Source organism: Rhinolophus ferrumequinum, chromosome 19, assembly GCF_004115265.2.
Source record: "Rhinolophus ferrumequinum isolate MPI-CBG mRhiFer1 chromosome 19, mRhiFer1_v1.p, whole genome shotgun sequence".
NCBI classification, from domain to species: domain Eukaryota; kingdom Metazoa; phylum Chordata; class Mammalia; order Chiroptera; family Rhinolophidae; genus Rhinolophus; species Rhinolophus ferrumequinum.
The window spans coordinates 39,284,215-39,307,146 of record NC_046302.1 but is presented as its reverse complement, the minus strand read 5'-3'; the positions used below and the strand labels follow the sequence as shown (position 1 = coordinate 39,307,146).

At 36.9% G+C, this 22,932-nt stretch overlaps 1 protein-coding gene across 7 annotated transcripts in view; it reads left to right on the top strand.

The window, feature by feature from the left end:
• SMAD2 (SMAD family member 2) overlaps nt 1–22,932 on the top strand; it is a 78,413-nt gene that overhangs the window by 11,919 nt on the left and 43,562 nt on the right. For 5 of the 7 annotated variants that reach the window (XM_033087390.1, XM_033087387.1, XM_033087388.1 and 2 more), the window contains one exon: nt 13,711–13,999. In XM_033087390.1, coding sequence (XP_032943281.1) covers nt 13,764–13,999 — 236 coding nt within the window. In that variant the 5' untranslated portion in view covers nt 13,711–13,763. Of the gene's footprint in view, nt 1–13,710; nt 14,000–22,932 lie in introns of those variants that run through there. The other 2 variants (XM_033087383.1, XM_033087384.1) reach the window with 1 other exon arrangement.

Sequence of the window (22,932 nt, the reverse complement as noted above, 5' to 3'; positions counted from 1 at the left end):
ATGCTTTTTATTAGTAGGTACCTAAAAGGATGATGACATAATTTCAAATTAAAGGAATGCAAAAAGATATATACTAGGCATAAGCTGTGTCTTAGTCTATTTGGGCTGCTATAACAATTCCATAGACTGGGAGGCTTATTAACAGTAGAAATGTATTTCTCACAGTTGTAGAGGCTGGGAAGTCCAAGTTCACGATGCCAGCAAGTTTGGTGTCTGGTGGGGGGGTCTGCTTTCTAGTTCATAGGCAGTTTTCTTTTTGTTATAGCCTCTTATGGCTGAAGGGGGCAAGGGAATTCCTTGGGGTCTCTTATAAAGGCACTAATCCCATTTATGAGGGCTCCACTCATGATCTAATCACTTGGTCATATTGGGGGTTAGGTTTCAACATACGAATTCCTAATTTCAGGTAAGTGGTGACACAAATTTTCAGTCTATAGTAATCTATATGATAAACTGGCAGAATTACAATGATAAGTTGACAAATGTATAATCATAGTAGGAGACTTTAACACACTTCTCAGTAATTTAAGAAAAGGTAGATAAAAATATTACAAGGTTGTAAAGGATTGGAAAAGTGCAATTATCAAGTGTGCAACAATTACAGAAGATGTATTTTCAAGTACCCATGGAATTTTACAAACATGGTTTATGTACTAGACCTCAAAGCAAGTGTTAACAAGTTCCTAAGAATTGATACCTTACAGATCACATCCTTGGACCCTAGTGCAGTTAAGTGAGAAGCATAAAGGGAGATAGCAACCACTACTCCCTAATCCAGAGTTGTATACTGAAAAGCATATTTCTGATTTTATGAGATGAAGAACAACTCATAAAAATTAGAAAATGTTTAGAACAGAATGATGAAAATATGCTACTTGTCAAACCTGGGATAACAGCAAAAAGTCCATTTGCCTATCTGAGAAATTTAGAACCTTAAATGTTTATTAGTAAAGAACTAAAAATTAATAAGTTAACTATAAGTGTAATGAGTTAGAAAAAGAAAAGAAGTTGAGAACATTAATGAAAAAACAGGATATAATTCAATCAACTAAATGAAAGATCCTAAGTTGAAAAGACTAAGTTTGCCAAGATTCATAGAGCAAAAGAAGGTACAGATGTATTAGAAATGAGGAAGGGATTGAGATTTTAAAACTAATAACATTGAACAGCTTTTAAATTTAAAAATAATAAACACCTTCTAGCAAAATAAATTCCTTACCAAAATTGGTTTAAGAATAAGAAACTTGACTAGATTATAATTTGAAAACTTAAATTCATAGTTAGAAATCTACCTACACGAAAATAAAATTAAGTAAACAATCAGAAACAAAGCAAAACCCAAGTGAAAACCACAGTCGGGCAAGTTCTACAAAACATGAGGAATCGGTAATTCCGATCTTAATACAGAATGTTATAGAAAAAGGAAAAAAACATTTTGCAAGTCTACTGTAATCTTGATACCTCCAAGGGGACAAGGGTATTATGAGAAGGGAGAAGGGAAACATATAGGCCGCATCTCAGATGGCAATAAAAATTTTAGGTAAAATGTTAGTATTTGCTCAAAACAAAAAATACCATGACTAATTAGGGTTTATCTCAGGAATGTAAAGATGATTAAATGTTAGAAACCGAAATTGAAGTTCATCACTTTAACACATGAAAGGAGAAAAGCCATATGATAATCTTGACTAGATTATAATTTAAAAACTTAAATTCATAGTTAGAATTCTACCTACACCAAAGTAAAGTAAAGGAAAAACCAAAAACAAAAAACAAAACCCAAATAAAACCCCCAGATGGGTGAAGGGGAAAAACATGATAAATTCAGTACTCATTCTTGACAACAATTCTTAGAAACTAGGAATATTAGAGGGTGTTGGTTTAAAAACAAAACAACACACACAGAAGAGAACAAACATATGGTATGATTCCAATTATATGAATTTCTAGAACAGGTAAAATTGCTTTGATAGGAATCAGATCAGTAATTGCCTGGGGTGAGGAAGGTAGATTGACAGAAAGGGACACAAGGAAACTTTCTGAGAGGACGGAATTGTTCTATGTCTAGATTGGGATGATGGTTATATGGACGTAAACATTTATCAGAACTCATTGAATTATATACTTAACATCTGTGCACTTTATTATATGTAAGTTAATGCCTCAAAGTTGATTTTCAAAATTAATATATAAAAAACCAATGTATGTCTATATATTAGCAACAACAAACATAATTTAAATTTAAAAAACCCACCGATTACAATGGCAACACAAACTACAAATCCCTAAGCAAAAGTAAAATGAAAACGTGTGGCATCTTAGTGGAGAAAATTGTAAGGCCCATATAATTCAAATTATAAGAAGATATACTTGTGTTTCTAAATGGAAGATACAGTATCATAAATACGTCAGTTTTCCTCTACTTGTTTGTAAATTCACTGTCCTTCCATTTAAATCCCAGGAGGTGAAAGAGAATTTAGTTTATCAGGTGCCAAGACATATTCTGTAACTTTAATGGTTAAGATATGATGGCATTTGCCTCAGATATGGACTAATGGAACCAAAAAAAAAAAAAAAAAAGCCCAGAAACACAAATAGCATTGTGATCAGTAGGGAAAAGATTCAATTTATGGTGCTGGTATACTTTGTTATCTTTGCTGGGGAATATCACACAATACACAAAAATAAATTGCAAGTATGAAAGGCAAAACTCGACTTTATGACTTTAAAAGATGACAACATATGGAAGAATTTTTAAGATGGTACAAATGTATATATTATACAAGATTTAAAATAATTTATAAATTTCAGCACATTAAAGTCATTTGCTGGGTGAAGATATATGTGGCATGTATAATTGACAAAAGATTATTGCCCAGAATATATAAATAAGTCATTCCTGTAAATTAAGAAAAAGATGGTGAATGAAAAATCATTCAAAGGAATAGAATCCTGAAAAGTCTATAAACATGAAAGTATTCTCAAATTTACAAGTAGGGAAGTGCAAAACAGCAGCAGCTCTCCTCACCCATCCTTTTGGCAAGAGTTCAAGGGACCAAATCATGTCAAGTGTTGGTGATACTGGGAAAAATAGCAATTCATAGTTCCCCAGTGGAAATGACAACTGGTATAACCGTGTTGACAGTACTTGCTAAGTTGTCTGTGTGCACGTTCTGTGCCGCGTTTCCATTTCCTTGGTACATGTCTTAAGGCAGTTCCTTTCACATATTTTTGACAGACCTATGGTGCGAAATACATTTTACATGTGACAGACTGAATTAAAATATATGAAATAATTTAAGTGTACTCTGTTTTCTGTCTTTTCTGTATTAATCTTAATTTTGCTTTTGTTTCTATTCTTTTTAAAAGATGTCTCTCGGGATCAACTAAATTGACTTCATATGCACTAATGGTTCACAACCATTAGTGTAGAGAAATAGAAGAGTGTAACATACGATAAAATGTCTTTTAATAGAGAGTATGAGGTTGCAGGGCTTCTTTTTTGATCAAGAAGTTTGAAAATTTTGACCCTGACAAATTTTTATAGGTATAAGAAGATGTATGCCAAACTACTCATGGCAGCTTGTAAGAGTGGAAAGTTAGGAACGACCTAAGTAGTCACCAAAAGGAGACTGGACAGTGAAATGTGATAGTCACACAATGGAATGCGACATGACAACTAAAATGAATGAACTAGAGTTGAGGATTGCGTATGTATCAGCATGGATAGTTATAATACTGAGTGAAAAAAGGGAAGTGACATGAACAATATTAAAATTTCATATAAATTTATAAAATGTGCAAAACTTTATTGGATGGATACAATATGTAGCAAACCATTAAATGACCGTGGGGGAAATCACGGTGGTGGTTATCTCTGCGAAGCAAGAGCAAGGGGAATGGGATCAGAAAAATAAACTTAGGGGGCTTTAGCTATATCCATCTATATCAGGTCTAATTTTTTATATTCAATCAAATACTGCAAAATGGGAAGAGTTGACAGAACTGGATGGGAGGTCCAAGGGTGTTTAAGTATATTTTTTTGTATGACAAGTATTTAATTTTTAAAAATAAACATCCCATTCACAATAAAACCCAACTACCTGGAGGAATAAGCCAATTTAACAAGACATAGATTTTTATGGAGAAAATTATATAACTTTTATTGATAGATATTAAGTCCAAAATAAGTGGAAACATCTCATTTTTGTAAATAGAAATAGTATCATGTTGGTTTTCCACAAATTAAATTCACTACATTTCAATCAGAACCCTATATTCGGTGGAACTTGACAAGCTAAAGAAAATAACCCACATAAATTTGAAAAAGTCTCATCCTGCAGATACCAGCATTTAGGAGAAGCAAGAATGACAAAATTCTATGATATTGAATAAAAATGAACACGTCACCAGTGAACAGAATATAAAGCCTCCATCAGACATTTATTTATAGGGATTTGATATGTGACAGGAGTAGCATTATGAATTATTAAAGAAAAGATAAACTAATAAATGCTGCTGATAAAATAGGCTACCCTTACAGGAGATGTTTAGATTGCTATCTCATCACTTAAATAAAAACAAATTCCTAATATGTTGGAAACCTGAATGTGAAAAGCAAAACTAAAACGTCTACAAGAATACATAGGGGGACTTCCTTACAACATCAGGATATTTCTTCGTGCCTCAGATTCCTCATTTGTGATTAATAGTACCTATCCCACTGGATTCGTATGAGAGTTCAATGAGTTAATGCTTTCCTGTCTCTAAGACTAATGTGTCATAGAATAAGCACTCAAATGTTTCCTACTGTATTTGGGGGCAGAAAGGAACTTTTTAAAAAGCAAAATTGTGTCATAAAACATTTTAGATTGAAATATAAATTGTGTATTCTAAAAGACAACATAAGAAAATGAAAAAACATTCTGAGCATTTGGAGATTTTTTGAAATACATATTGAGTGATAGAGTTTGCATAAGAATAAAAACAGTAAGCGAAGGACACCACAATTGATGACTCCACAAACAATATGAACTATAGTTTAATAAAACGTAGAGAATGTTATTTGTAAAACTATGTTGTACAGTTATTAATAACTTGAAGGTTTTTTTGCTGGTTCAGGATAGTCAGACCTCTTAACTGAAACTTTCCAGTGAGTAATCTTAGAATCCCAATTTTACTAAGGTTTGATAAACTTTATTAGTTAGCTGTAAAGATAAAGTCTTCCTATTCTCTTTGAAATCTGTATTGTGTATCACTTATTGCTGGAATTAGGAACAGAATTAGTATCTGAACTTACTTTCAATTCTGGCAGATGTTGAAAAAAATTCTAACTTCAGTACACACGATTGCTACACACTATTGAAGGAGAAATGTATATTCTGTGAATGACTCATTCACATTTCAAAAACAACTTGATCAGAAATTTAGTTTTCTTACTCCATTTTGTTTCCTACTTGGAATATACGTTGATTCCTTGTAAAAGCCTGAATTCAGTCTGTTTACATTTAAAAACTATTGGCTAAATATGATACCTTAGCTATTTGAAATGCTCAACTGGTTGAAATGTATTATCAGCAGTACTGAAAAATATTATTGCATAATTTAAAAATTTTTCAGAGATAATTAGCCAGATGTCAGTCAGCGATCGTTACTAAGATATGACAACTTAAGGCTGATAACTTTAAGTGATCAAGTAGTTCCAAAGTGGTCATGACTGCTGTTCTAAGACACGGGATACAAATCATGTGGCAGTACTAGGTCATGAGGTCATTCAGATGACCCAGAACAGGCTTAAACTTTTGATGTCTTCATTTCCATAAAGAAAAAAATTAAAAAGGTTTTATAAGAAACTTTTAGATCCCCAAGAATACCTCTCTAAGAAACATTTCTTCTAACAAAAGTGCAACAGAGAACCTGCTCCCATTCTTCCTAACACTGGGAATCCCTTTCATTTTTGCTGATCATATAGAAGTTTAATTTTTATTCATTTTCTTCGACTGAATTCTCATGAATGGATTAATTGAACCAACGGTATAGACACTTTTAGATAAATTCTTGTTATATTGTACTTGTCCTATTAATTTTTTACAAGGAACAGGAATCCTTCATGTAATTCACAGAGTTCTAAGGATGAATTTGGTGTAGGGCTGGAACAGGACCCAGAGTCTTCAGAAACCAAGCCTAGTGACTGGCTGCTCTGCTCTTTCTTTGTAGGACTAGTCTCGCCTCGCTTGGGCACACACAGTCTTACTTGTGCGCCGATTACCCTCTTTTCAACCTCTGCCTCCTTGTCATATAATGAACATGGCTACTTGTCTGTGGGCATGGATAATACCCTGTAACCTTGGCCTTCAGATTTGGTTTGTCTGTGTTCCAAATACTGATTAGTGTACCATTCATTACCTGCTGCTCAGGTCCATTAGTTAGCGGCAGTTATCTCTGAATCCTCCTTTCCCCTGAACTGCCCACATCTAGTTGGTCAGTAACAATACTATGAATTGTCTCTAACTGAATAGTCGTATCATTAGCACCAACTTCTGTCTGCAGCTTTTCAATCTCTCCCCATCGCCTACCACATCACTTCTTTGTACTGCATATTTCTAGCAATACCTCCATTTTTTGTTTGTAACTCTTAAAATGTTTCCTGTCTCTAGAAAATGAATTTTCTGTCTGGTGTACTCCCTTTCTCGCTTCAGACTTCGGCTCCGGTGTCGCTTTTGTGATAACCTCTCCGACTTCCGAAGGTTGAATTAATAAGCATGTTCTCTGTGTTTGGATGAGACTGGCACATGGTATTGAGGTTTGTGTCGCTGGCTCCCCCACAACATGCTTTTTGTCAGTAGGAATTCAGCAGAGGCGAAAAGCAGCCAGGCACACCTTTTGCTAGCTGGTCGTCCCAAATGTCTACTCTGGTGGATTATGGCGTGTGTTTGATGGAGTTTTGTGGGTTACTTTATTTTGTCAAGTTATCGTTTTATATACGGCAGTGCTTATTTCTGTGTAGTATTAGAGTCTACCGCTGTGGACAGCAGTGCTACTGTCACGTTCTCGTTACTGACTGAGCTTACAGTTCCCTGACTCTGAGCCAGCCGCACCTTCCCATCGTGTCTGCTCTATTGCGAACGAAAGTCACAGGATCCTGCTTATTGGCTCCTTTCACATTTTTAGTGTCCGAACCACAGCTGGGCTCTATCACGGGTGCCAGGGCAGCATGGCTATGTGCAGTTCCTTGAGAACTCCCTTAAAAAGGGTTTCCATGGCCAAATTTAGGAAACTTGGCGTCCCACGTTGCATTTTCTGGGAGACTCTTGGGGCATTCTCCTGAATTGAGGTTGGGGACTCAATTGCATTTCCCTTTTGAGGGGAGCAAATATAATTATTAGTTCGAATGTAACCATTATTTTCTAGCAAACTAGACCAGGCCTAAGTATCTTCAGTTGGAAGACCTTTTTTGAGAACGGTCTTCTAAGAATTCAAAGTCCTTTTTTGAGAATTATACTTACGTTTCTTTTTTAGTAAACATAGATCTAGTACAACCTTACCACTGGTGTCCCACATAAGTTTGTGATTGGATGTCATTTGGACTCTCAGGTAGTACAATTGCCCACAGCCCCCCGGGCCCTGTTCCTAATATTTGCCTCGATGTGCCTGCAGAGGCTACCTGCATTTTGTGGGCAGATGTCTCTAGGCTTACATCTGGGGTCAACTGCAGCCTCCTCCCTTCTGAAATTTATAGCATGCGTCAGCATTTCGAAGGTTTGAGAAATTCTTAAAGAGATCCATTTAAATTGGCTTATCGTGGAACTCCTTGATGTACGAGTATTTGTCCTAATACTGTTTTATTTTTTAGGTTGTAATTTACATTCGATAAAATGCCCAAACCTTAATTAAGTGTTCAGTTCTGTGAGGTTTGTAATGTGTGCTCACATAGAAAACAATTTTATCACCTCAAAAAGTACTTCGTGCCTGTGACCAAGCAATTCTGTGTATCTTCTACCCTTTTCTGAGACAGTCATTTTGACTTCTATCACTAGATTAGTTTCCAGTGTTGTTGGAACATACTGACTTTGATTCCTTGTAAAAGCCTAAGTGGAATCACTATATGTTTTTGTGTATCTTTTGCCTAGCATGATGTTTTTGAGATTCAACCATGTGGTAAGTGTGTAAGTAGTTCACTCAATTTTTTTTCCTGAGCAGTATTGCTTTGTATGAATATACCATGGTTGGTTGGTTGGTTTTCTAGTTTTCCTGATATTGGGGCTGTTTCCAGTTTTTTGCTATTATGAGTATAGCTGCTATGAACATTCTTGTACAAGGATGTTGTAATATAGGGTAAATGTATGTTTAACTCTTTAGGAACTTGACAGTTTTCCAGAGGTGCTGTACCATTAGCTTGTGGTACGCTGAATATAAATTAAGTGTCTTGAAGAGGGGAAATTACGGAATATCAGGGTGAGTGCTGAATGTAATCACAAGTGTCCGTATGAGAGGGGGGCAGAGAGAGGAGATTTGACTATAGAAAGAGAAGGCAATATGGCAGTGGAAGCAGAGATTGGAGTGATGTGCTTTGAAGATGGAGAGAAATGGGCAGAAGCCAAGGAATACAGGCCACTAGAAGCTGAAAAAATTGAGGAAATGAATTCTCCTCTCAGACCCTTCAGAAGGAATTGGTCCTGAGGATACCTTGACTTACTTTAATTTACGTAAATCTCTGTTGTTTAAAGGCACTGAATTTGTGATAATTTGCGAAGGCAGTAATAAAAAATACTCCACATCCGCACCAGCGTTTTATGGTGTGAGGATATTTTTAAACCATTCTAGATAGTGTGAAATGGTATTGCCTTGTGGTTTTAATTTTCGTTTTCCTGAAGACCATTGACATTAAAACACTTAATGGCCGTTCCTCTATCCCCTTTTGGGAAATATCTGTAATTTGTCCTTTGCGCATTTTTTAAAAAATTGAGTGCATCTTTTTCTTTCATTTGCAGTTCTTCATGCATTCTAGATACTAGTAGGAGTCCTTTGTCAGATTACACACACACACACACACACACACACAGAGTAAATACTTTTCTCCGGTCTGTACTTGCCTACTCATTTTCTAATGGTGTCTTGATAAGCAGACACTTTGAACTTTGATGAGGTTGGCTTTATATTTCTTTTGTGGTTAGTGCTTTTTTATGTCTATGGACATAAAAGTATTTTGTGTTTTCCTCTAAGAGCTTAAGATTCTGCTTTCCAATTTCAGATGGTGTAAGAGTGGTTGAGGCTTATTATTTTCCGTATTGTTGGAAAGTTGTTGACAAATAAATTGGCTTGGTGCCTTGGTGGAAAATGAGCTGACTGTATATGCATGGGTCTATTTCTGGACTCACTCTCTTCTGTTTTTATCTAGCTATCTATCTATCTATTGATCTATCTATGCCCACTCTATACTCTTGATTACTAAGGCATTTTAGTAAGTCTTGAAATAAGGTGGTGTGAGCCCTCCAATATTTTGATTTTTTAAGATTGGTTTATTGTAGATTTTTTTGTGTTTCCATAGAAATTTTAACATCAACATATCAATTTTTTTTTGTTTTTACAAAAATTCTGCTGGAATTTTGATAGAGATTACGTTGAATTTATATATCAAACTGGAAAGAATGGACATTGAACAATATTGAGTCTTCCAGTCTATGAATATGGTCTCTCTTCATTTCACCCTGTCATTTGTCTTAATAATATTTTGCAATTCTTAGTGTAGAGGTCTTGAATATCTTTAGATCTGTAGGTTTTTTGTTGTTGTACTTTTAACTGGTATTTCTTTAAATTTCGTTTTCCAATTCTTTGCTTGTATGTAGAAATACACTTAGTTTTTGTATGTTGACCTTATATCTTGAAACCTTGCACTAAATTCACTTAATAGTTATACTAATATTTTGGAGATTCCGTGCAGTTTTCATGGAAACAATCAAATCGTCAGAGAATATACTTCTTTCTTTCTGATTTTTATATCTTTTATTTCTCTTTCTTGCCTTAGTGTGCTGGCTAGGTCATCCGTGCAGTACTGAATAGAAGTGATGGCGGTGGACGTCCTCGTTTTATTCCCAGATAATAAGGGAACGGGATTTAGTGTTTCACCATTATGTTACTAGCTCTAGATTTTTCACAGATGTCCGTTTTGAGATTGAAGAACTTCTTCCTCTTTTCTATTTCTAGTTTGCTGAACATTTTTAATCAAGGATATTACATTAACATTGTCAAATGTGACATAAGTTAGAGTCATAGGGGTTTTCTCCTTTCTACTGCAGATGAGGTGCTTGATAATTTTAATGTTAAACCATTTTTGCCCTTTGGGATAAACCCCACTTGGTGATGATGTATGATTTTTTTTTTTTATATGTTACTGGATGTGATTTGCTAATATTTTGTTAAGGATCTTTGCATCTAGTAGTAGTAGACTTTTGCTCTGTATTAGGATCTTGAGTCCAAGCCAGTTTCTTGCTCCTGTTTAAATGTCAGATAGCTTTTCCTTCTACGTATTCCTCAGCATCAGTGTAGACTGGTTATTGTTACATGGAGAAAGGCTTGTTTTTGGGTGGGAGGTAGGCAAGTAGCTCCTGCCCTCCTCTCCCTCAGCAGGACATAGCTGTTGCTCCATTCTTCCCCTTGAGGCCAGGATCTTCCGTTGGGCCCTGGGTGTAGGAGGCTTTCCTGTGTTTCCCCTACTGGTTGAAGGCTTTTGCTTCATATGAGATGCCACTGACGGTGAGGAGCTAGCTTCCATCTCTTGCCCCAGGCCAGTATTTTTTCAAGAGAAGTCAGTTGAGAACCTGGAAACACACTTGTGAATGAGTGCAGATTCCCTTCTGTCTGCGTCTTCCAGGGATTCTTAACTCATCCTAGCTGAAACTTTTACCTTTACTTTTACCTTTCATATTCCGTAGGTTGACTGTGATTATGTTTACTTTGCATCTGAGGGTTGTTACTGGCCATGATTTTTGGAAAGCTGTTGGCCATTATCTCTTAGATTTTTTTCTGCCCCATTCTTTTTCATCTCCTTCTGGGACTCAAGTTAAACTCCAGTTAAATCCAGTTGACATTTGGTCTTGGATGTTTTGGAGTTTTTTCTTTTTTCCCCATATTGCTTTCTATTGTGTTTCAATTTGGTTACTTTAAATTTGGCCTTTCTTGAAATTCACTGCTCTTTCCTGTTTGTTATTAAACCCATCTAAAAAAATCTTTAATTTCTGATGCTGTATTTTTAATTTTAACATTTCCCTGTGATCCTTTCTTATAGCTTCAATGTCTGTAATGAAATTCTCCATTTCATTATGTCTGCTGCCAAGTTCCGTCAGATCCTTTAGTGTTTTTATCATAGTTATTTTTAAGTCTGTGTTTGGTAATTCCAACATCTGGGCCCTCTCTGATCTGATCATATTAATAATTTCATCTTTTGAATATGATTTGCTACTCCCTATGTCTTGTAATTTTTGTTGAATCCTGAACATTTGTATAAAAATAGTACAGAGAGAAGTAAATATTATTTACCTCCAGAAAATGGGCCATCGTTTCTTGTTAGTCTGATAGTGGGGCTAAGTCAATAAGATGAATAGTCAAGCTAGTTCTAAGCTTTGTTGCGACTTTAGTTTGATTCATTTCAAGTGTTTTGAGAGCAGGATTAGGACATTACTTTCTCTACGATTTGTTGTCTGGTTGTAATTTCAGTTACCTCTTTGTGCTTTATATCTGAGCCATGAGCTTTATGAACTGTGGGCGACTTCTCTGCTTACAGCCAAGTTGTCGGTTCCTTGGTCATTCTGGAGTTCTTTTGTGCCTAGTGTGCTATCTCTACCAGTAATACCTTCCAGGATTTTCTCTTAGCAAACCTTCCCTCCTCCCAGCCATGGTAGTTTAATGCCCAGACTATTTGGGTAGAAGTTTTGCTTTCAGCAGTCCTGTACTCACCTCAGCCCTTGGCAGGTGCTGAATGGAATGAGTGCATAGAAAACTAAGCAGATGAAAAGCTAAGATAATTAACTCTGGGGCGTAGAAAGAGTTGTACAAAAAGGAAAACATTATATAGTAAGTTTACTACGAATTTCATCAGGTACAAAACTGCAGTTGGGAGGTAATTATCTTTAAGGTTGGAGGAATGTGAGTGGTCATGGTGTAAATCCTCATTTTCCATAGGAAAATCAATAGGTAATACCTAAACTTGATATTTTAAAGGATACCATTATAAGCCTGTTACTGTAGTTCCTCCTCATCCGTGGGGAGTACATTCTAAGACCTCCAGTGGGTGCTTGAAACCATAGGTAGTACTGAATTCTATATATACTTTGTTTTTCATATATATATAGATATATGTAGATACATATATCTATATATATATGATAAAGTTTAATTTATAAATTAGACATAGTAAGAGATTAATAACAATAAAATAGAACAACTATAACAATGTACTGTAACAAAAGTTATGTAAATGTGGTATCTCTCTTTCTGATAGTTGATCTAATAACTGAGACAACTGCTAAGTGATTAATGGGCGGGGAGTGTACAGGTGGTTCTGCTACACAGAGGGATGATTCATACCTGGGCGGGATGGAGCCGGACAGCGCGAGATTTCATTACACTACTCAGAATGGCGTGCAGTTGAAAACTGATCATTTATTTCTGGAATCTTCCATCTAATTTGGACCACGGTTGACCGTGGGTAACTGAAACCACAGAAAGTGAAACCACGGATAAGGGGGGGAACTATTGAGTTATAAATAGCAACATTAAATAAAAGTTAAAAAGATTTTAAAGAATTCCTTGTCTCCCTGAAAATATGACCTAGACGGGCAGTCAGCTCTAATGCGTCTTTTGGAGCAAAAATTAATATAAGACCTGGTCTTATATTACATTATCATATCATATCATATCATGTAAGACCTGGTCTTATTTTACTATAAATAAAATTAGTAAAATAAGACCAGGTCTTATATTAATTTTTGCTCCAAAAGACGCATTAGAGCTGATTGTCCGGCTAGGTCTTATTTTCGGGGAAACACGGTTGTACCTCAATGTGAGAAGAGCAATTATATTTATATTTGACTATACTCACGATGCACATTATTACTTAGATAAAAATGAAAATATATTTTTAAAAAGAGGCTTAATTGAATGTCTCAAGGGATGGTAAAAGTGAACCAAATTACCTTTATTTCTTTATTCTTGTTGTTTACTTCACCCTTGATGCCTTTTCCCTTCTTTTAACTTTAGATTTTACTTTATGATACCAAGCCAGTTATGAAAGTTTAAAACTTTGGGGAGAGTGGGCTTGTAAATTTTTAACAAATATTTTTTTCTAAGTGTTTTGAGAATAGGTTGAAGTTCTAAAACATGAGAAAAGCTTTTCTTTTGGTGAAAATATTTTAATTATTGACACTCTTAAAAGTTAAAGTAGTATTGATAGTGATAAACTGGTCTAGTGTTGATAAAGATTTTACTTGCAAAATTATTATATTTGCCCATTTACAACAGTGTCTTTTTTGTAAAAGGGTTTGTTTTCACAATTGGTTTAAATAATAAAGATATTTTCATGAGTGAAGAATTGAACTTCTGAAAGTAATAATGTGAATTTCTAACTTATTTTGTAATTTACTTTTGATACCATGTTGAAATTATTATTTGATTCTAAAGTTAGCCTCTAAATTACCTTTTCCCTATCTTTCCTAGGTTAGATAAAGGAGGATATTTTCTTAGTGTGGATTGCTGCCTTTGGTAAGAACATGTCGTCCATCTTGCCATTCACTCCACCAGTTGTGAAGAGGCTGCTGGGATGGAAGAAATCTGCAGGAGGATCAGGGGGAGCAGGTGGAGGAGAGCAGAATGGACAGGAAGAAAAGTGGTGTGAAAAGGCGGTTAAAAGTTTGGTGAAGAAGCTAAAGAAAACAGGACGATTAGATGAGCTTGAGAAAGCCATCACCACTCAAAATTGTAATACTAAATGTGTCACCATACCAAGGTAAGTGTGTTAGATCAGAAAAATTGATGGTCATGCTGCTGAAAATTGCTTAAAGGAATCTGAAGGAAAGTTACTGAAATTTTGTTACTTTCAATTCACCTGTAAATAGTGATTATTAAAATGACAGCTATTTTTAGCCTGTCGTACTAATTTTGTTTTGTTAGTTAGACTTGTTTATTTTACAAGTAATTGTCTCGAATGTTGAGAAGGTTTAATCAAGCAAAATGAAATGCTTAGATTGTATTAAGTTAATCTTCATTGTCTTCATTTGCCTTTGTTGCCTAAGTGCTTCCTTATATGTCACCCTAATTTCTGGGATTGACATGTGAATAAAGATTCGATGCTTTTTCTATCACTAGTGCAGCAGTGACTGATAGTTTTCTCCCCCCTTGGTCAAAACTTCAGTCAGTAAGGAGTTAAAAGAGGCTGCTAACTTCGTGATGAATTGTATATATATGTATATATTTTTTGTTTGTTTGTTTGAGTTGCAGCATTACTTCCAAGAAAGAACAGTATATGAGGCAGCTTCTTAGATGTTATAGGTAGTCAAACCTGTTTTGAAGACCTACCTCTGTACTGAAGAACTCGTTACTTCAGAGGTTGAAATTTTATTGGTGTAATTTAATCATTTATAAATAAGTACTACTGTCAGAAAGTTGTTTGTTTTCTTTTAATGTAGCAAGTGGTTTTTAAGTATTTTACTTTTTGTGTGCATTATAGGGCTTTTGAGAGTGTCAGCATTACAGCATTTTCTAAAAGGATCATTTGCAGTGACATGGACTAGCATATAGCACATGAAACCGTTCTGCTTGACATGTTTCCTATGAGCTTTTGGGAAATACACTCTGGATACTTGTTGATAATAGATCCAGTAACACCAGCCTATCTACTTGCAAATACCGTGTTTCCCCCCAAAATAAACCTACCCCAAAAATAAGCCCCAGTTAAGATTGTCAACCAGACAATCTTAGTACGTTATGACGATGTTCTAGAAGAAGGTGACATGACTATTTGAATAAATGTAGATCATTGTACATGAAAAAATAAGACATCCCCTGAAAATACGCCCCAATGCGTCTTTTGGAACAAAAATTAATGTAAAACCCGGTCTTATTTTCAGGGAAACACGGAACTAGTAATAGAATGTTTCCTGCCTTGTTTGGTGGATCCATTATTGCTTTCTTTTACCTTGTTTCATGTATATCTTAAATAAGAGTCACTTTTCTTGGTTTGTTCTTTTGTTTTACAAATGCTTATAAATGTCTGCTGTGTGCAAGGCACTGTTTCTAGGCACATGGGGAGAGTGCTGAGCAGACACGAAGTCCCTGCCCTCCTGAGGGACAGATGTGCCCCATAAATAAGTGGAAGGATTAGTATAATTTGAGATGGCCCTGCGTGTGAAGCAGACAATGGCGGAGGCATAGACAGGCTGCTTTGGATTAGACTGTGGTGCTTCAGCTGAGCTTTGAGCAGTGTGGAGCTGGCTGAGGTTGGAGTCTTCTCGGCAGAGGGAAGGGCCAGAGGGAAGGGCCGGGGCAAAGACGCTGAGGTGGGAAATAGCTTATTGTCATGGAGGACGACTGAAACGCTCAGTAGAGATGGTCAGTGGGCACTATGGGAATTTGGATTTTAGCCTAAATGGAAAGCAAATACGGACCTTTTACGAGGGATTTCTCAAATTTAAATCCATTTTTAAAGGTTGTTTTACTTTTTGTAAAGATTGCTCTGGCTGCTGGAGCCAAAGCGGGGGGGGGGGGGTAGGGGGAGGTTAGTGGGGTCTGTGCGTGATTAGAGTGGGTGGTGGGTCTGGAAGCGGGAAATCGGGCGGCTGGTACAGTAATCTACCGGAGAGACGCTGGGCTGGGCTGGGCTGGGCTGGGCTGGGCTGGGCGAACCTGTGAAGGGGATGGACTTGGCGGGGGTTTTAGGAGGAGAACTGATAGGACGTGGTAATGAATTGGCCAAGAATACGTCAAGCTACATTTGTGAATGTTTCACTGTGTAGTGCCCAGCATTTCAGTTTAGAAAACATTTGTCAAATGTCCACTACATGCCTGATAAGCTCTTCCTCACTGGAGTTAAAATACAGGCTCTGTGCTTGAGTTGCTTGAGTGGCTTGCTTCTAGTAAGGGAGATAAAGTTTAAAAAATGAAAAAGATAATTTCATAAGGTGCAGGAGGTGTTAATGAAAGATGTTTGCTCAGGGAGGGACACTTTGCCTCCTCTGTGGCTTGTGGAAAGTTCCCTTTTAGGGGAAGAGTGGTGCCTGGATTGAATCTCAGTGGATGTAAAGGAGGAATTTCGTGAGGCGCAGCCGAATTCCTCCGGAGTGGCGCTGTGGTATTGCGAGTGGAGGTGGGAGAGGACTGGGGAAGGGTTTGAAGTTAGTTTGTCCTGGGAGCATGAACTGGGGGTGGGACAGGGCAGGAGTGAGTCTGTGCAGGTCGTGAGGGACCACAGCTTGCGCTGCTGGGAGTTCACGCTGTCCCTGAGTGCCACTGGGTGGGGACGGAGTCAAGGAAGGATCCTAGGTGAGGAGGACTCATAAAGCAAATCAATTTTAAGTATAGCTTCTGGCTGCCGTGAGGAAAATGGTTGTGAGACTGTCAAGAGTGGAGGCAGTGGGGATGTTATCTCCTTCATCAATGGAGCTATGTGATCCAGGAAGACACGGAGCCATGTTTTTGCCTGGCTTCATCTAAGGCTCAAATTGCTGTTGCAGCGAGGTTATTGACAGAACAGCCTGAGAGCAGAGCTACGCAATCCTGTCCTTTAAGGAGACACGGTAGGTAGCAACCTACTGATCAAAATTCACAGACGTGGGTATTTACACTAGTCGGATTTCTTTTCCTTATTTTCCAGTCTTCTTTTTAAGCCTGTTGGAGACTTTTTCATATTCTAGGGCTTTTTCATCATTAAAAAAATTGTTTTCTACCCTTTTACCTGGTTAATGAAAGTGAAGTGGTAGTTGTCTGTTATCTTGTTTTTTTTGCTATCGAAAGTTCTTGAAGCTCAGAAACTTGCTTTCTAATTTTGTTTTATATTGCAAGAAATCGATTCGTTAATGTTGTCTATTAAGAAAATGTAAGCTTCTTACATATAGTCTGGTGCCATATATTTTACTAAGGTTACTTTGCTTTTAGTAGTAGGACAGTTATATTATGTCAGGTTGTTAGTCACTTCTTAACTACTGAATGTCCTTAAAGAGTCAGTCAGCTCCTAATTATGTGGACTGTAAAGGGTGGGGAGTGGGGTGGAAAAGGTCCATTATGGATAAACCAAATGATAGTTTGAATAAAATTACTTAAAATGTGATAGAAAATGGATTTAATACAAGCTTATTTACTTAACATTGCCAGTGAGTTGCTAATAAAATACCTTAAGGTTTTACAAACCTAAAAATACACATAAGTTCAATTGATGAAGAAAATGAAACATACATTTCTTAATTTAACAATATGGCAAATGTTTTCTATTGAAGTATCTGTTTCATTGACTCTAACATCTAACACCGTTTCCTCCCCTCAACCTTCTACTCCTCCTAATGTGAGAGGGGGACTAAACTTAGAGCAGAAACAGTCCTGGCTCCCTCTAGCTGTCCTTACATAACTACTCTGCCTTCCTAGCTTTGTCTCTGAAGGGAGAGAGCTGTAGTTACACATATATGTCCCTCCTTCCTTCCCACTGTTGTATGTGGGGACACAAAATGATTCATTGGTAGAACTTAACCTCTTAAGCTGCAATGAGCTGAATAGTATAAAGTTTCATGAAGCTTTTCCATCTTTGAGACTGAGGAATGGAAGACTACTCAGTCATACTCAGAAGAAAAATGGCTTTCAGTACATACCGTGTACAATAAGGCAAAAATTGCAGTTGCAGTAGGGGTGGAGACTGTAACGTTAAAAGCATGAACCTGTGGGGTCTAAAATGGCAATGTTATGTCCATTATACATACATGTATAGGAATGTAGAATTTATTTTTACAAACATAAATTATAAGGGCTTTCCTAAGGTGGCATTTTGACCATGTAATCACATTTTTTATCTTTCATCCTAAAGAAACAATCAGGAATACTGTCAAGATTTCTGATGTTCATTTCAGTATTGTTTAAAATAGCAAACAATTAGAAAAACCCAATCCTAACCCATAGTTTCCTTAACTCTAATTATGAAGGACATTTACCCAACTCATTTTATACCAGAATTGAACATGAACAGTAACAAAAGTTTAGACAAATCTTATAAGAATAGATGCAAAAAAGTATAATAAAAATATCAGAAATTAGAGGTATTCAAAACAAAACCACAAAATCATGCCTAGGTAAGGTTTATTGCAGGACTGCAAGTAGATTCAACTACAGGAAATCCAGTAATATGAGATAATCCATATTTAAGAAGAACTCTGATCATCTGATAGATCTGGAAAGAGCTTTCTATAACATTCTGTATTCATGTTAAATTAGAAACAATTTTTCTTGATAAAGCATACTTCTAAAAATGTTAACACTTAAGCATGAAACTTTAGACAGAAACAGCAAATTGTTAAATAGTGATTATTTATGGATGGACCTAAAAACAAAATCCTGTATTTTTTTCCTAATATTTAATATAAAAGTATGTTTTTATAAGTAGCACAATGAAATGTTTAGGACTTTTGGACAATACTTAGACTATTCTTGTCTTTACTTTTTTCCCCCTTTGAAGTCATCTTTTCTGTTAAAGGACAATTATACATTTATTTTCTTAACATTCTTTTAAAATATGTATATATTTGTATTGGTTTTTGCCTTCAAAAAGTATGTTCCTCAAAAACATAAAGTAATATATGAACATTATTCAAAAATGAACCACAGGTCCATACAGTGGAAAAGTGTCCCCCTGCCCCTGCTGTTGTCACCTGTCTCATCACAAAAATGTTCTCTTCAAAGGTGATTGTATTACTGGAGTCTTATGTATCATTCCAGGATCATATGTTTCTTTTTAACACTGTCACTGACATTTGGATTTTTTTTCCATCTTCTAAATTTTTAAACGTCAGAGTAATTAAAGTAAACATCACGTAGATTGTCAATTTTTATTTCTAACTTCATATTTCTACCCTTTTCCTTCTCTGGATTACTCAGGAAAAAGAGAAGTCTTCTTAAACCCAAACTATGATATCCTTCAATTCTTAAACTAGTACTTTTTCATTATTCAGAAGAGAGTAAAAATAATTCTCTTGTTCATACATAGATAGAGACGGCGCGTCTGTGTGTATCACAGTACATACGTCTGGATGGAGTAACATGATGGAGGGAACTCGGAACTTGAAGATTGAAAACCTGTTTTTGAGTCAGCTTTTTCAAACTGATGAATGTAGATCCTGGAGCATGTGACTGTTCTTTTTACTATTTCCTCACCCGTGAAAGGGGATGGTATTATCTAAGTACTTTCCCAGTATACTTTTGGGTCCTTTGAAATAATGTGAGGTTTGTAAGCTATAAAGCACTTTATCTATGAGTAGGATTTATTTGAAATAGTCATAGATATTCCATGTCTTCATTTTCCTCCAGTGTTTCTAAGAGAACTCACGTTAAATTGTAGGCATTAAATTGTATTTTCTGTCTTTGCTTAGGCAAAGTTTCTGCCAGGCAACATTGTGTTACGCAGTGTTTTTAATTTAGTTTATTCAAATGTATAACATTTACTCATAGAATCAATTGGTCAGAGCACAAACTTTTTTTTCTTTTTAAAGATTTTATTGGGGAAGGGAAACAGGACTTTTTGTTGGGGAACAGTGTGTACTTCCAGGACTTTTTTCCAAGTCAAGTTTCAGTCTTAGGTGTGGAGGGCGCAGCTCAGCTCCAGGTCCAGTTGCCATTGCTAGTTGTAGGGGGCGCAGCCCACCATCCCTTGCTGGAGTCGAACCTGCTACCTTGTGGTTGAGAGGAGGTGCTCCAACCAACAGCCATCTGGGAGCTCAGCGGCAGCTCAGCTCAAGGTGCCGTCTTCAATCTTAGTTGCAGGGGGCGCTGCCCACCATCCTTTGTGGGAGTCAAGGAATTGAACCGGCAACCTTGTTGTTGACAGCCCGCTGGCCAATGTGGGAATCGAATCGGCAGCTTTCCGAGTTAGGAGCATGGAGCTCTAACCACCTGAGCCACCGGGCCGGCCCCCAGAGCACAAACTTTTTATAAATGTAAATTAGAACTGAGGTTATGGGTAATAGCTACTTTTTATCAGTCTCAGCATCCAGTTTGTCATTTTCTGTTACGTTCTGTGTATAAGTTGTAAAAGCATTTCTGATGTGGTCTAGGATCCTGTGATACACAGTTTGAAAGACACTTTGCTAGAGCCTTAAACCTTTATCTGGTGCCTGCGTTTACAGTTAAGTTAGATTTTTTGAGGGAGCTCTTGCTCTCGGACCCCGGTATTCAAAGCCCTTTTGTGTATGATATGTTCTTACATAGGATATTTTTATTATTTAGCGAAAACAGCCACCTACCCCAGGACATTTGTCCCTTTATAAAATTACTGAATTATACCCAAATTAATTTCTATAAATTTAACATTTAACACCTGATGCTATAAGCAATGTTCCCACTTTTCTTATCCCATTAATATAATATATTGGCTTTAAAGAATACATTTATCAACCTAGCTAAAATAATAGGCATTTAAAAAATTACAACCATCTAGTGTTTTCCCAGCATCCTTGGTCTGTTTCCAGTCTTAACGGGAAAGCATTTCAGCTTGCTCAGACCATTCCTACGTGTGTAACCACATTCTGGGAAGATCATAATTAATTGGGGACAACATTTAACTATACTGTTTCCTCCTTCTCCTTCATGTCTTGTGGTAGGGAAGGAAAACAGGCCTAGATGTTCCCCACTGGTGATACCCGTGAGTGTCCCACCACTTAAGGGACCTGAAATAGAGAGTACCACACATGGGCTGTGGAGATGGAAAATCATAGTAAAACACTAGTGTAGCATATTCTGCAGTCTTGCTTTAAATCTTCATGTTTGGGCCAAAATGACTGGATACCACATGTTTCTTATACTCTGTTCTTTTCATTTATTCCACCTCTTTCAGTTTGGATATTTTCTGTTGGCGTAACTTTGAGTTTAGTGATCCTGTTTTGTGCTGTGTCCAGTCTGCTATTAAACACATCGATAAGTTCTTAATTTCAAATACTGTATGTTTCAGTTTTAGTACGTTCCTTTGATATTATAGATTTCAAATCTCTTGAAATTCCCCATCCGTTTTTTCTATGTTCTTGAATTTTCTTTGATATATTTGTAATAGTTATTTAAAAGTTCCTGTCTGCTTCTATTATTGTCTGTATATTCTTTTGGTTATCACTCACATGTATGCCATATATTGTGTATATGACAATTATAGATGCTGCAAATAATGCTTTCTCCAAAGTATATTTGACCTTTTCCTATGTCAGATAGATAGAGAGGCTGATATCACCTTAATCTGGTGAGGGATTGAGCTGGATTGGGACTCGGGTGCCATTTTAATTTGATTTAGTGTACATCCGTTTTCTGCGAATAGGGCTCTCCCAGGATTTCGATTGAAAGCCTGCCAGGTCTTCATCATCTGCTCTCTCAAATACTGAGAGATCCACTTCTACCCTTTCCGTAATTTGAGTTTGGCTCTTGAGCCTCCTATAGCTTGCAGCTTTAAAATCTGACAAACATCTTGGAGAGGGGAGACTCTTGTGATTGTCAAAAGTTCTACTCTGTTATTTTTTTTCAATAGTGTTTCTCTTCCCAGACGACGCCTGATCCTCAGACTGAATGTAGAATGTGCAGATGACCTCAGGGAAGGAGATGGCAGGCAGTTGTCAGTTCACCTAGAAAGTGTTCTTCTCGGGTTTTAGTTTTTGTGGATCTCATTACTTTAGTAGCTCTCTATTGTCTTTGAACACATTTTTTTGTTTTTGTTATCTTAGCCCTCCCCCTCCCCCGTTGTTGCAGCAGGAACGTGGCCTGCTGTGACCTGCATATATCTTAACTTGGAAGTAGAACGTAACATGATGTTAAAATGGGACCTCTACTGGTGTTTATTCAGAGACCCCAAATAGGAGAACAATATGAATCTGCATTCAAAATTGAGGTGCAGTACCATTCATGCAGGACTTGCAGAAAGGATTTCCTGAGACAAATATTGCTACACTTAACCCATCCATCATCGGCCTCTAGGCCATATAAATAAAATACAAAGTTCGTGAAGGGGATCCCATATGAGAACTGAGTAGTATATGCTGTGGCATATCCCCATTCCTTCACAGAAATTGAGGGGCTTCTGGGGAACTTCTGAGTTTGACATGCGTATGCCAAGTTTGGGAGATAAATAAACTAGTACCTGACTCCCGCAAGCTGGAGCTGCTCACTGTATCAGTAGAATGAAGAAAGGGCATGGTGGAAATGGCCTGCACCTTCAGAGTTTGATGGGTCAAAGATGCAAGAATTTTTCCATGGGCCAGGTAGACTTTAGAATAGTTGAAGTTGACTTGTCTGGAAAAGATCAAGAGGCCCAACTTGGAGAGTCAGAGTGACGCACACAGACCAGCCAGAGAAGTTCCTGCGACAGAAGCTCACTGCCCGTAAGAAGCAGCGTTTGGGCTTCTGCCCTTCGTAGGACCCCCCGTCACATTCCTGTCACTTCAGATTTCAGTCACATCAGCCCGGGACGGCTGTTCCCCTTTCCTCTAACACTCCTCTTCCTGCTGTTCCAGAATAGACCAGGCCCTTAAATAACTGTGGGAGAGCCCTGGAAGAGGTAGAGTTAGCAAAATTGAATGAGGGAATAAAAGTTTCATTTATATCGGGGCAAATTTTTAATTTCTGAAAAGTAATTTATTGTTAATATGTATATCTGGGTATGACTTAGAACATCCATGGGATTTTTTTGAGATTTTTGTACAGGAAGCAGGAAAGAAG